The sequence below is a fragment of the Callospermophilus lateralis genome, chromosome 5 (genome assembly GCF_048772815.1).
Source record: "Callospermophilus lateralis isolate mCalLat2 chromosome 5, mCalLat2.hap1, whole genome shotgun sequence".
Lineage (NCBI taxonomy): Eukaryota > Metazoa > Chordata > Mammalia > Rodentia > Sciuridae > Callospermophilus > Callospermophilus lateralis.
This window is the reverse complement of record NC_135309.1, coordinates 106,269,859-106,284,240: the sequence shown is the minus strand read 5'-3', so window position 1 is coordinate 106,284,240 and position 14,382 is coordinate 106,269,859. Positions and strand designations below refer to the sequence as shown.

The following is a 14,382-nucleotide window of genomic DNA, read 5'->3' as shown; positions in this document are numbered from 1 at the left end:
GGGCTCAGAAATTCTAAATTGAAGCCCGGCGCGGTGGTTTAGTCCTGTAATCCCAGCAACTCTGAGGCAAGGCTGAGGCACTGGATCGCAAATTGGCCGCTGGGTTCAAAGCCCAATACCAAAACATAAATAAATAAAATTTAAAAATTGTTTTCCAGCTTTCAAGAAAATCAAAATTGAATAGAATATAGATTAGAAATTCTGTTGTGAAGATGTGATTACACTTGCACCCTAGGAAAGAAACCAGGTTTCTGCTAAGCATCGTGGGAAGACAGTTCACTATACACCCTTGTGTACTTGCGAATGTATTGCCCATTCAAAAATTATTGTAATCGAAACTTTGCAAGTCAGCATGAGTATTCTTAATCTACTTCAAGAGGTAGCAATACAGCAATAAAATGTTCTTGGCTGGGGAAGAAATACAACAACAAAAAATTTTTTTGTTTTGGTTTTGGTTTTGGTACCAGGATTGAACCTAGGAGCACTTAAGGACAAGCCACATCCCCAAACCTATTTTATATTTTATTTAGAGACAAAGTATCACTGGGTTGCTTAGCCCAGTGCAGTGGCACACACCTGTAATCCTGGGAGAATCACTAGTTCAAAGCCAGTCCCAGCAATTCATCAAGACCCTGTCAAATAAAATATAAAAAAGGCTGGTGATGTGGCTTAGTGGTTCGGTGCCCCTGGGTTCAACGTCCCTGGGTTCAATCCCTGGTGCCAAAGTGTGGTGTATACTCACATTCAATGTCATGAAATAAATTCAAATAATAATAGAGAGTAATGAGGGACCTTTATGGTGGGAGGCAAAATAACCAGAGATAAGGCTCACCCTGTAGGTATGAAGCAATGTTTGAACCTGTGATACAAATCCCCTGATTTATGAAAACAACAAAGGCCTGATTCCTTCTTGAAAGGAGAGGGGAATTCCATAAGAACATCCCCTGACATTAGTAACAAAACATCAAAGAAACAAAATCCTGTACTGGCTGAAAAAAAAAAAAATAGGTCATCTAGAGGGAGAAAGAAAAGAAGCAAGTGCTTTTGAAAATATGAAGGCAAGGCTGAAAGTAGAGATGAACTAAGAGATTCCTTTAAGAATGGGAAGAAAATGGAGGTCTGTAAGTTCTGTGGGCCCTCTCCAGTACTCTGGAGATAAAAACCATGATCTCAGATTAATTTTTTTGTTTTTCTTGGGTTTTGTTGTTCTTTTTTTTCCCCTAAGATGCATTTAAAGAAGCTCACTGCTTAGCCTGCACAAGGCCCTGGATTCAGTTGCCAGCACCAAAAAATTTTAAAAAGCCCAAAAATTGAAAAAGAATACCTTGCCAGATGGACATAGTGGCACACACCTGTAATCACAGCACCTTGGAAGGCTGAGGCAGGAGGATTGCAAGTTCCAGGTCAACCTTGGTAATTTAGTGAGGTCCTGAGCAATGTATTGAGACACTGTCTCAAAGTAAAAAATATAAAGGGCTAGGGTGTAACTCAGTAGTAAAGCACCCCTGGGTTCAGTCCCCAGTACAAAAAAAAAAAAAAAATCCTGCCAAAGAAAAGATGTCTCAGGATCTTAGAGCCATTGGTAGGACCATACAGATTTGGACAGAATGTTCTGATGCAAACTGAAGACACAAGGCCTTCTTTCAAATGTTCTGTTCCACCAAGAATCTAGAGCATTACAACAATTTTATAGGTAAAGAAATCAATAATGACTTAGATTTAGTTTTCTTCTAGTAAAGGTATGGCAGTAAAGTCAGATTAAATTTTTACTATTAAACACAGTCATAAGACATTTGTAACACACCCAAATTTGTGGAGTAAATTCTTAGTGTCATTAGTGTTTTAAAATCTCCAGTATTACACCTATAATCCCAGGGACTCAGGAGGTTGAGACAGAAGGGTCACAAGTTCAAGACCAGCATTAGCAACTTAGTGAGACCATGTCTCAAAATAGAAAATAAAAAAGGTTAGGGATGCATCTCAGTAGTAAAGAACTCCTGAATTAAATCCCTAGTACCAAAAAAAAAAAAAAAAGAAAAAAGAAAAGAAAAAGAAAGAAAGAAAAGAAAATCTCCAGTTTTCTCTGGAAGACACACTTGATATATCTTGTGTATATGATGTACATCATGCGTACCCCTCCAACTCAAATACTATAATTTCAGCTGCAAAGGAAAAAAATCAATCGTTATAAATTGAAAACACAAACAAAAACAAGCTTTTTTTTTTTAACTATGATTGTGGATTGAATCCAGAGACACTTTATCACTGAGCTTTTAATCCTTCTGCTTCAACTTCCCAACATACTGGGATTACAGGCTTATACCACCATGCCCTGTACAAAAACAACCCTTACCCACTTTCCAACCCAAAATTCATTCCATCCCTCCCTCTTTAGATGATCTCTTTATAATAGGTGGGCCACAAAGTTAATCTTTTCCTTCTGCTTAAGTTACTCAAGAAAAGTTCACATCCACAGAAATGCAAAAAAAAGGAGGAGGAGGAGATCTATAAGCAGTATTAAGGAGAGGGTCAGGAGGAGCATGGGAACAGTGATAAGTATGCAAAGCTAAGGTTGACAGAACAATGAAAAAAAATAGCTAACATATTGAATGCTACCATATGCTGATGCTTCACCAAATACTTAAAATACTAATCAATCAATGAGGGAAGTACCATTGTACCTTACATTTTACAGGTAAAGGACGCTTTAACACAATGAGTTCCCAGGTTAACAGAGCTACTAAGTGACAAAGCTGGATTTTCAACCCAGAGATTGCATTTCCAGAGCCACTTTCTCCTGCCTTCTCTAACATAGGCAATTTTGTAAGGTGCAGAGGTGCATGCCTGTGATCCCAGTGACTCTGGAGGCTAAGGCAGGAGGAGGACAAGTTCCAGGCAGCCTCAGCACCTTAACATGACTCTAAGCACCTTAGAAAAACCCTGTCTCAAAAAGGGATGGAGATGTGACTCTGTGAAAAAGTGCCCCTGAGTTAAATTCCCAGTGCCATAAATAAAAAATAAAGAAAGAAAATAAGCAATTTTATAAGATAGTAATTGTTGAAGTTTGGTCAAAGGTACTTGGGGGGTGCATTATAGTATTTTCCACACTTCTGTATATATTTGAAATCATCCAAAAATAAAAACAAAAAATTTTTTAAAACCCCTTTTTTCTTTCCATATGGGGGGGACATTATAATTGTACAAAATGAAACCGTTTTTAAAAACACCGACCAATTTAGGGTGTCCGGATTGTCTCTTTTGTAACAATGGAATAGGTAAGAAAATACGAATCAGTCAAACAAAACACACAAACATTTCTTCTTTTTTGTGTATGGCTGTCGCTGGGAGTTGAACCCAGTCTCTCACACATGCCAGGCAAGCATCCTACCACTAAGCTACATCCCAGCCTTGTGGAAGGCTCACATGTTTGTTTCTAGCTAAGGCAGATGGTCCCCAGTTTTTGCGTAGGCTGAGGTTATTCTGAGCTATTCTAAATTCTGCCCTCTTCTTCCCACCTCACAATCCAAGCAGAGAGCCAGTAACCTAAAACTCCTAAAGCCCTATTTACTGCGACAAGGGCACTGGGATAAAATGAGAAATGTACAGAGTTTAGAGTTCATGTTAAATTTGATTCTCACTCCTATAAATCCCTTCTTGTTAAATCAGCCTGTTCTGTAAAATGAGAACAATGAAGCCTACTTTGCAGGGTTCTTGCTAGAATAAGGAAGGAAAACAGAAATGGTCCACGCTGTCATCCGCAGTTAACCCTTTAATTGTTCAATCGCCTTCCTCCCCTTTTCGCCTCTGCAAGGGGATCTGAATGAAAGCTAACGTTCTTTGTCAAAAATTAAGATTTTGTAGTGTTTATTGTCCCTTGTTGTCAAAAACGGCTGATTAAGCCCCAGTGCGTGGGAAATCCACACACACCTAAGCCTCTCTCAGACACGGGACCTGCTTCTCCGACACCTGCAAACGCCAGGAGCAGCCGGGCCGAGTGCAGTCGAAGCTCTGGAGCTGCGACCCCGCCCTCGGGGAGCGACCGCCCCCCCCCCCAGGCGCGCACGCGCAGTAGCTCGCCAGCCACGCCGGCGGCTGTTGTCAGGGCTCAGCGGGGCTGGGCGGCTAGCCGACTGAGCGGAGGCGTTGCCCCGCGGAGGGCGGGCGCGGGCTCAGTTTTTCAGATCGACGGGTGGCGACGATAGCTGAGCGTGCTAGGGAGCCGTTGCTCTTCCGAGTCGCTCTCTTCCAGGTTCCGTCCGGTGGTCGGCATGGCCCGTGAGTGTGCAGACGGGTGAGGGAAGCGGCGGGCGAGGGAGCCCAGTACCTAGCCCGACACCGGGGCAGAGGCGCGGCGGGAGGGGAGCGGGGGCTGCCGAGTGAATCTCCTTGGGTTCACGCGGACGGGGACTAGGGCTGCCCTCGGTAGAGGGATGGTCAGTTGGCTCCAGGTGTCACCGGCGCCTTGCCCTCAGCTGCGAGTTTGCCTGGTAAAGAACACACCTCCAGGAGGCGTGGGGCGACAGCCACCCCAGGAAGGGTGCTAGTCTGGAGGCGGTCCGTAGCTGCTGCTACCTGAAGTCTGAAGGCCTGATGAGGATTGGGTGGGAGTCCGGACTGGGTGTTCTCCCTAGTTCTTTTGTTTGGCCCTCACAGGTGATGTTTTATGAGCATCTGCATTTGCTAGCTTTAACAATCCAATTGTGATGGGCTAAACTTGAGCTAGGTGGAATCTTGTGTGTGTCTTTATCCACCCACACCCTTCAGATGCTAGAACTTATTTTGGAATTCTGGCCCGTATAGACATACCATTGCAGTGCCTGTTTTAAAAGCTTGGGTATTTATAGCTAGTGAACACCTAGACTGATATGATAATACTCTTAAGTTGTTAGGTATTTACATTTAAGCTTCCTCGTCAAATCTGGGAGCACCTCTGTGCAGTGTTCTGCTTGCTTATTCATTAAAAAGCAAACTTCAGACTCCTTTAAATAAAAGCTCTTAAATGCAATTATTAATAATTTTGAAGATGGGAAAGAGCATGACTGTCTGTCTTTGTAGGTGGAAATCAGCGAGAACTTGCCCGCCAGAAAAATATGAAGAAAACCCAGGAAATTAGCAAGGGAAAAAGAAAAGAGGATAGCTTGACTGCCTCTCAGAGAAAGCAGAGGTGAGTGGAACTCATAGAATTTTCAAGTCACTGAAATTTTTATTAAAGCCACATTTCAGGAAATGGAAAGCATTTTTGAAGCACAGAAGGGGATAACAGTTATGAATATCCATTTTGTGCCAAGCATATTGAAACCTTGTGGAGTAATCATCATCCCCACCTGTGGACAAAGAATTTAAAGCTCTGACGCTCTCATTTGATTTGAAGAGAATCTCACACAGCTTCTCCACAACTATAATAATTTTATTCAGCAAAATAGTAGAACATCTTCCATACACAAAGCAGTTAAATGCTAGGGATACATCTTTAAAGCAGTGAGCCTACCCAGACTAGTCTGGGTGACAAGTGACTGAATTACAGTAATAACTGTCCTGGAGGCAGTAACAAAAAAGTACATGTAGCTACACTGACTCCTGAAGAGCCATTGGGTTGAAGAGAATGCATGTAAATAGCTTGATGATATATGACCTTTAATGACAAATAGTGCTGAGGACAGAGCACAGTGGTAGATCACCTGTTTAGCATGTGTAAGACCCTAGGTTCCATCCACAGTACCACCAAAAAAAAGTGAGGGGTACTGAAGCTGTAGCTCTGTGGTAGAATGCTTGCCTAGTATGCTTGAGACCCTAAGGTCTAATTCCTAACACTGCAAAAAACTATATGGCAAGTAATACAGAATAGCCACAGAAATACTTTAGTGAGAGCTTAGGTGAAAAATGAGTGCATTCATGTTTTTTAAAAGAAAAAAAAACTAAACTAACCAAAGGTTAATTTTACTCTCAAATCTTTTTATTTTTCTTGGTGCAGAAGACTGAAGATTGAAATTAGGTCTCTTAGTACCCCTGAGGTACACCCCCAACCCCATATTCTAAAATCAAATTTTATTCTTTCTATGGAACTTGGAGGTCAGTGAATAACTGACTAAATGTGCTTCATTGTGACTTGGGGTGGTTCTCAGTCCTGCACATGGGCATCACCTGGCATCACAGCTGCTTAAGTCTGTGCCCTGTACTCAGTTTGATTTTTTTTCTTTTTGGTACTGATGCGCTTAACCACGGAGCCACATCCCCAGCCCTTTTTATTGCTTTTTTATTTTGAGATAGGGTCTCACTAAGTTACTGAGGCTGGCCTTGAACTTGCTATCATCTTGCCTCAGCCACCCACACCACTGGGATTAACAGTGTGTACCACCACACCCAGCCCCAATTCTGATTTAATTAGCCTGGTGTTGGTCATTAAAAGCATGCTGGGTAATATTTATTTTACCTAAGTTATAAATTAAACCTGACTGAAAAATAGTTCCCCAGGTGATTCCATTGTGTAGCTGCAGTTAAGATTCAATTGTTGGTCAAAAAACTTCAATATCACTTTACACTTTCTTCTAGTGACAATTGTTATTTAAGCAATGAGCTTTGCCTTAAATTTCTTTTTACCCACTTTGGGGTAAAAGTGGTATACATAAGTGACCCTGAAATAGTCTTTTTACTGCAGAACTTATTTAAGCTTGGTTCAGAAATAGCCATTATTTACTGAGTACTCCTTATAAAACTACTTATAAAGCTACTCCTTATAAAGCTCTGTGCTAGCTGTTCTGTATGTGTTATCTCTATTCATAATAGCTCTTTTCTTTTTCTTTTTTAAAAAAATTTTTAGTTGTTGATAGATGGTTATTTCATTGATTTATATGTGGTGCTGAGAATTGAACCCAGTGCCTCACACATGCCAGGCAAGTGCGATTCTGCTGAGCTACAACCCCAGCCCTGCATCATAGCCTTTTTCAAGATAATTGTTTTAATCAGCTTTTTCACTGCTGTGACTAAAAGATCTGAAAGAACAACTATAGAGAAGGAAAACTTTACTTGAGGGCTCATGGTTTCAGAGGTCTTAGTCCATAGAAGGCCAGCTCCATTCCTCAGGGCTTGAGGTAAGGCTGAACAGATTTATTTTTGGTGTATCAGGGATTGAACTCAGGAGCATATGGCCACTAAACCACATCTCCAGCCCTATTTTGTATATTTTATTGAGAAACAGGGTCTCACTGAGTTACTTGGTGCCTTGCTTTTGCTGAGGCTGACATTGAACTCATGATCCTCCTGCTTCAGCCTCCTGAGCCACTGGGATTACAAGCATGTACCACCATACCCAGCTCCTCTGAACCTTGTTGCATTGTTTCATATGTAAGCTTTTGGGGGACACCTCACATCCAAATCATAACATTCCACTCCTGGCCCACAAAAGCTCCGTTCTGTCCATTCCCAAGAATCCCCGTAGTCTCAACAGTTCCAAGATTTTCCAAAAGTTCAAGTTCAAAGTCTCCTTTGAGACTCAGGGCAAGCTTGCATTGTGAGTTCCTATAAAATTACCAGCAATTTACAAGTATCTAATTTTTTTAAAAAAGGGGGGGATATAGAAAGAAGGGCTAGGTCCAAAGTAAGACTGAAGTCCAGCTGGGCAAACAAGTCCTATAGCTCCATGTCCGGCATCTGGGGCATATGACATGGTGATATTCTGTTCACTGGGCTTCTGTAACTCTGCCCCGTGACCTTGTTGGTTACAGCCCAACTGGCTTTTCTGTTGGCTTGTCTCTGCTTGATTCCTGCAGCTTTCCTAGGACAATGTCTCACATTACTGGCATTTCTTAATCTTGGAGGTTTCCACTGCAGCTTAGGCTTCTTCCTCACCTCTCCACACTTTGCCCTCTCAGGGCTGCTTGCAGGGACTCTGACCCTGCTGCAGCTTACCTGACCTCCCAGGCTTTCCTTTGAAATCTTGGTGGAAGTCTCAAGACCTTCTAACTCCAGCATCTTGCGTTCATGCAGAATCAGCACCACATGGTTGATGCCAAGTTCTGCTGCATCTTAAGCAGTAGTAAAGCCTACAGGGACCACAGCTGTAGCAGCCTCTGAGTGCCTGGGTAGCCTCTGTACCTTTATATATTGGATATTTGTAAATTGCTTTTTAATTTTTACAGGAACTCACAATGCAAGCTTGCCCTGAGTCTCAGAGGAGACTTGAGCATGTTGAAAAAAACTTCTTAGGCCTCTTTGTGCAAGAAAGAACCCTACTACTCTTTTCTCAAGAGAATTTTCACTTTTATTCTCTTGAGCCCAAAAGCTCACATGTGAGACAGTGCAAGAAGGTTCAGAGGAGAAATGACTGGGTTGTGAGAGTCTTAACTCAATTTGTGAATTAATCCCTATGAGAGGGGTAACTAAAGGTGGTAGGGTTTGTCTGGAGGAGGTGGGCATTGGGGGTGTGGCTTTGGGATAAGTGGGTGTGGTCTTACCAGGTCCTGAGATTCTCTCAAGCATTCTTTCTTATTGTCTCTGGGCAAAGTCTTCAGGATTTCTTTAGTGGCAGCAATGTCTTTAACAACTGCAACTTCCTTAGCCCAGGTTTTACTCCTGCCTTTCAAGTCCAAGTATTTCAAATCTTTCTTTTCTGCTTTCTGCTCCTGATTATCACAATAAATTTGGCTAAAAGCCACCCGTAATATCCATGCCACCTCCTGAATGCTATGCTGTCTAGACATTTCTTCCACCAGATTAAGAAGTCCATTACTTTTAAAAAATCAGTCTCAAAGTCTCAGGACATGGGCAAAATGCAGATAACTTCTCAGAATGGCCTCTACTCCAAATTCCAATAGAGTCCTCTTCTGAATCCTCTTGAGCCCATGGTCCTATTGGCATTGTCTTCTGAGCTCCCGCCAGAATTGGCCACTAAGCTCCATTTACAACAATCTGAAGCATTTCCAGCTTGCACTACCAAACATCTCAAAATTCCTCCCGCCAATTTCAAAAAGATCCCAAAAGCTTCTGAACCACATAGTCAGGAGAGTCACAAAACGATCCCACTTCTTGGTACCAATTTATGTTTTAGTCAGCTTTTTCATTGCTGTGACTAAAGGACCCAGCCAGAAAAATAGTATTCACACCAGTCTGTAGGATAGGAAACTAAAGCTTTGGACTGCAGTAACATTACTAAGGTTATATAGCAAGCACAACAGAGCTCAGTTTCAAACAAAAGTAACTATATGACTGTTCTGTTGTTCTATATTTTTTTCTTTGTAGCCATCTTGTTTTTCCTTCTTTATTTTTACTGTTGGCTTTGCATAAATATCTTAGTCATAGACAAGGGTATTCAATCCTCAATTAAAATGTAATTCTAAATCTTTTCAATAACAAAGAAAAGCCTAGAATTTGAAATTGGATGGACATTGGTATTTATATGATTTGGAGAAAAATCATTCAGTGCTAAGCTTTTTTTAAAATATCTGAAACATGGGCTGGGGATGTGGCTCAAGCCGTAGCGCATTCGCCTGGCATGCGTGCGTCCCGGGTTTGATCCTCAGCACCACATACAAACAAAGATCTTGTGTCCGCCGATAACTAAAAAATAAATATTAAAATTCTCCCTCTCTCTCTCTCTAAAAAAAAATATCTGAAACATGGAGACAATAACTCAGATTTAGACCGAGCCAGTAGTGCTTGACACATAGTGGGTGTTAAATATATAGTCATTAGTATATTTTTACAATATGAAGCTAGGGTTGTAGCTTAGTGGTGGAGACCTTGATTAGCATGTGCAAATTAAATGTCCAGTGCCAAAATGCAAATTTTTCTCTTTTTGTTTTTTTCTTATAGTGCTGGGGATTGAACCCAGGCCTTGCACATGCTAGGCAAACTCTGTAACACTGAACTACAGCACCACCCCATAAATTTTTTAAAAAGTAAAATAAGGATCCCATGAACTCATGAATCACCTAGTCCAGATAGTCTGGTTAGAGTTCACAGTTAATATAACATATGAAAGTTCAGTTAGAGATAAAGGGTTAAGAAAGCACCCTGAATATCTGGCTTTTCTTAAGAGTAAGCCAGTTTTAATTACTAGCTATCGGGCTCCTGGCTTGTAAGAAACTGAATTGTTTCATAACATATGTGTACTAGTTAAGATGTCTAGGAGACTTCCTGAGTTCCTCTTTCAGGAAGAAAATTAGAGTGAATTAATCTCAACAACCTAGAGTAATTGCCATTATTTCTGCATATAACTGTCTAATGTCAGACACTTTTAAATATATTCATAACTGTTTCTCAGAACAACCTTTATATACAAAATTTCTCCAATTCTGAAAGAACTTTGAGATTATTTGCTCAAGATTATGATAACAGTAGAACTGGTGTTCAAAATAAGATCTGACTGCAAAAGCTTTCTAGTCTTTGCCTTTCCATTCTGTTATCATCTATAAAAACCAAAACCATGCATATTTATATCTACTTTTTAAAAGTGTCTTCTGCTGGGCACAGTGGTGCATGACTATTATCCCAGCAGCTCAATAGACTGAGGCAGGAGGATCCAGAGTTCAAAGACAGCCTCAACAAAAATGAGGTGCTAAGCAACTCAGACCCTGTCTCTCAATAAAATACAAAACAGGGTTGGGATGTAGCAGTGATCGAGTGCTCCTGAGTTCATTCCCTGGTAGGGATGGGGGGGATGTGGCTGGGGATGTGGCTCAGTGGTTAACCACTCCTGGATTTAATCCCTAGTCCCCAAAATAAATAGTCTTCTAAAGTACTGAGTTATGTATAGAAAACAAAAATTAGTTTTTCTGTGACAAATTAACAGCCTTTTCTCTCATTATAGGGACTCTGAGATCATGCAACAAAAGCAGAAGGCAGCTAATGAGAAGAAGTCTATGCAAACAAGAGAAAAATGACGAATGGCCTTTGGAAGACCTGGGTGCTACAGCCAACTGGGTGCATCATACGCTCTAAGATTTCTTAAGAGTGAACATTCATTACATATAACTTATCTTTATAAAACTGTCTATTTTAAACTTTACTTTTCAGCCTTGGTGTGATGTTTTAGCACTGTTCTTCAAAGAATAAAGTACTAACCATGCATGTGACTTATTGGTGAACATTATTTTTTTATCAGCTGTGAAATTTATGTAATTTAGTAGCTAAGTAATGTGACTCAGTTGCATCCCTTATATAACTCTAAAATTAGATGTGAAAATTTAATTTTATTGTATAAGGCTGAAGATATAGCTCAGTGTTAGAGTGCTTTCCTAGAATGCACAAGGCCCTGGGTTCCACCCCCAAATCCACACAGAAATATTGATTGTATAATTTGAATGTAAGATTCCTTTGTAATGTACATGGTGGCACATGCCTGTAATTCCAGCTACTCAGGAGGCTAAGGCAGGATGATCGTGAGTTCAAAGCCAGTCTCAGCAACTTAGTGAGACCCCTGTCTCTAAATAAAACATAAAAGGCAGGGGGTGGGGGCGGCTGGGGATGTGGCTCGTTGGTTAAGTGCCCCTGGGTTTAATCCCATTACCAAAAAATAATACTAATAATTTTTGCTTCATAATCAACTGGTTTTTGTATGAATAAGTTACAATTCATAAAAAAAAATTTAAAGCCATAAGTAGAACTCGTGCTGAGGCCTCTCATTTATATTCATTTAGTTGGTGTTCCAGGTAGTTAGTGCACTACCACACCTGGCTTAGCCTGAGGTTTTTGTTGTTTGTTTGCTATGCTGGACACTGAACCCAGAGCACTCTGCCATTGAGTTACATCCCCAGTCAATTTTTTTTTTTTAAGGCAGGTTAAGTAAATTGCTCCAGCTGTCCATAAATTTTTAATCCCTCTACCTCAGCCCCCAAGTAGCTTGGATTATGGGCATGTACCATTGCACCCAGTTAATTCTTGTATTTTTTAAAATATTGTTTTTAGTTATATATGGACACTTTATTTTTTTAAGTGGTGCTGAAGATTGAACCCAGTGCCTCACACATGCTAGGCAAGCACTCTACCACTGAGTCACAACCCCAGCCCTAAATTTTTTTTATTAAGATAAATCCTTGCTAAATGGCTCAGGCTGACCTTGAATTTATGATCCCTTTGCCTCATCCTGCCATGTAGATGGGATTACAGGAATGCACCATTGCACTCAGCATGGTCTGAGTCTTTATCTTCATAAGCACAGATCTTTTTATGGTCTATCCCTTGGATTAACTTTGGTCTTCAACATTTTCTATGGTGGTAGTCACAAGGGCAAAAAAGTTACAACCATTTAAGTTGCATTCTAATAAAAGAGATTAAGTCTGATTGTACCACAAAGATTCATTATGGGTCTGATTTCTGTAAATCTTATCTCCAAAATTTCTATGCAAAGAAATAAGCCATGAATACAAGAAACTTTTTAGGCTTTAAGCTCTATTATTTATTTGCTTTCTTTTCAAGCAAATAATTTCCATATTAAATTATCCTATGGAGTTGAAGGAATTTTAGGCTTTTGAAAACTTAATTCCTATAAATCTAGGGAAAATTAGTTTCCAAAATAACATGGATATTAGAATAAAGATGATGTCTCGACTATAATTAATCCTTATAACACAAATTCAAAACTGTTCTTGAATAATTTTATGGCACTTAAATTCATTGCTAAAATGAGGTCTTTTTGTTTCAGGTACGAGGGATTGAACCCAGGAGTGCTTAACCATAGAGTCATGTCCCCAGACCTTTTTATTTTTTATTTTGAAATAGGGTCGAATTAAATTGCTTAGAGCCTTGTTAAGTTCCTGAGGCTAGCTTTGAACTTGTGATCCTCCTGCCTCCTAAGCCAGTGGTCTGCACCACCACACCAAGCTAAGGGTTTTATTTTTAACTTCAACATGACCATAAAGTTCCTTAAGGCAGACAAGAGTTATCTGAGAAGAAGAAAATTAAATCTAATTATTGTTGTCAATGGACCTTTATTTTATTTATTTATATGTGGTGCTGAGAAACAAACCCAGTGCCTCACACATGCTGGGCAAATGCTCTACCACTGAGCCACAACCCCAGCCCAAGATAAAGTTATTTAGGTAAAGTAGTACTAACTTTAGAATTTAATTTGGAAAATATCAAATTCCATGCAACACTTTTGTAGGCATTAAAAATACTGTCTTAGCTGGGGGTAGTGGCACAGGCCTATAATCTCAGCAGCTTGAGAGGTTGAGGCAGGAGGATCAAGAGTTCAAAGCCAGCCTCAGCAACTGCAAGACGCTAAGCAACTCACTGAGACCCCGTCTCGAAATAAAATACAAAATAGGGCTGGGGATGTGGCTCAGTGATTAAGTGCCCCTGAGTTCAATCCCTGATACCCCCGCAAAATTTAAAAAATACTGTCTTAGCCAGACATGGTGATGTTTGCCTGTGATCCCAGCAACTCTAGAGGCTAAGGCAGGAGGATCCCAAGTTCAAGACCAACCTCAGCATTTTAATGAAACCCTATCTCAAAAAATAAAAAGGAGCTGGGGTGTGGTGGCAGACATCTGTAATCCCAATGGCTTGGGAGGATGAGGCAGGAGGATTATGAATTCAAAACCAGCCTCAGCAATTTAGGCCCTAAGCAACTCAGCAAGACCCTGTCTCTAGATAAAATATAAAAAAATGGCTGGGAGGGTGCTGTAGTTGTGGCTCAGTGGTAGAGCACTTGCCTAGCACATGTGAGGCCCTGGGTTCAATCTTCAGCACCACATAAAAGTAAATAAATAAAATATAGGTATTGTGTCTGTCTACAACTAAAAATATTTTTTAAAAAAGGGACTGTGGATGTTGCTCAGTGGTTAAACACTGTTTAACCACTGGTTCAAACCCAGTACAAAAATAAATAAAAAGGACTTGGGGTGTGATTCAGTGGTAAATCACCCCTGGGTTTAATCCCCAGTAACAATTTTCTTAATTTTTTTTGAGGGGGGTACCAGGGATTGAACTCAGAGGCACTCCACCACTGAGCCACAACCCCATTTTTTTTTTAATTTTTATTATTGGTTGTTCAAAACATTACATAGTTCTTGATATATCATATTTCACATTTTGATTCAAGTGGGTTATGAACTCCCATTTTTACCCCCGTATACAGATTGCAGAATCACATAGGTTACACATCCATTAATTTACATATTGCCATACTAGTGTCTGTTGTATTCTGCTGCCTTTCCTATCCTCTGCTATCCCCCCTCCCCTCCCCTCCCCTCTCCTCCCCTCTTCTCTCTCTACCCCATCTACTGTAATTCATTTCTCCCCCTTGTTTTTTTTCCCTTTGCCCTCACTTCCTCTTGTATGTAATTTTGTAAAACCCTGAGGGTCTCCTTCCATTTCCATGCAATTTCCCTTCTCTCTCCCTTTCCCTCCCACCTCTCATCCCTGTTTAATGTTAATCTTCTTCTC

At 40.5% G+C, this 14,382-nt stretch overlaps 1 protein-coding gene across 1 annotated transcript; it reads left to right on the top strand.

The window, feature by feature from the left end:
• Positions 1 to 4,098: 4,098 nt before the first annotated feature.
• On the top strand, positions 4,099 to 11,069 carry LOC143399362 (small EDRK-rich factor 1). Its single transcript, XM_076856072.2, has 3 exons — positions 4,099 to 4,275; positions 5,056 to 5,164; positions 10,805 to 11,069. Exons 1-3 carry the CDS (start codon positions 4,269 to 4,271, stop codon positions 10,875 to 10,877), a joined length of 189 nt encoding a protein of 62 aa, XP_076712187.1. The 5' UTR covers positions 4,099 to 4,268; the 3' UTR covers positions 10,878 to 11,069.
• Positions 11,070 to 14,382: the final 3,313 nt, after the last annotated feature.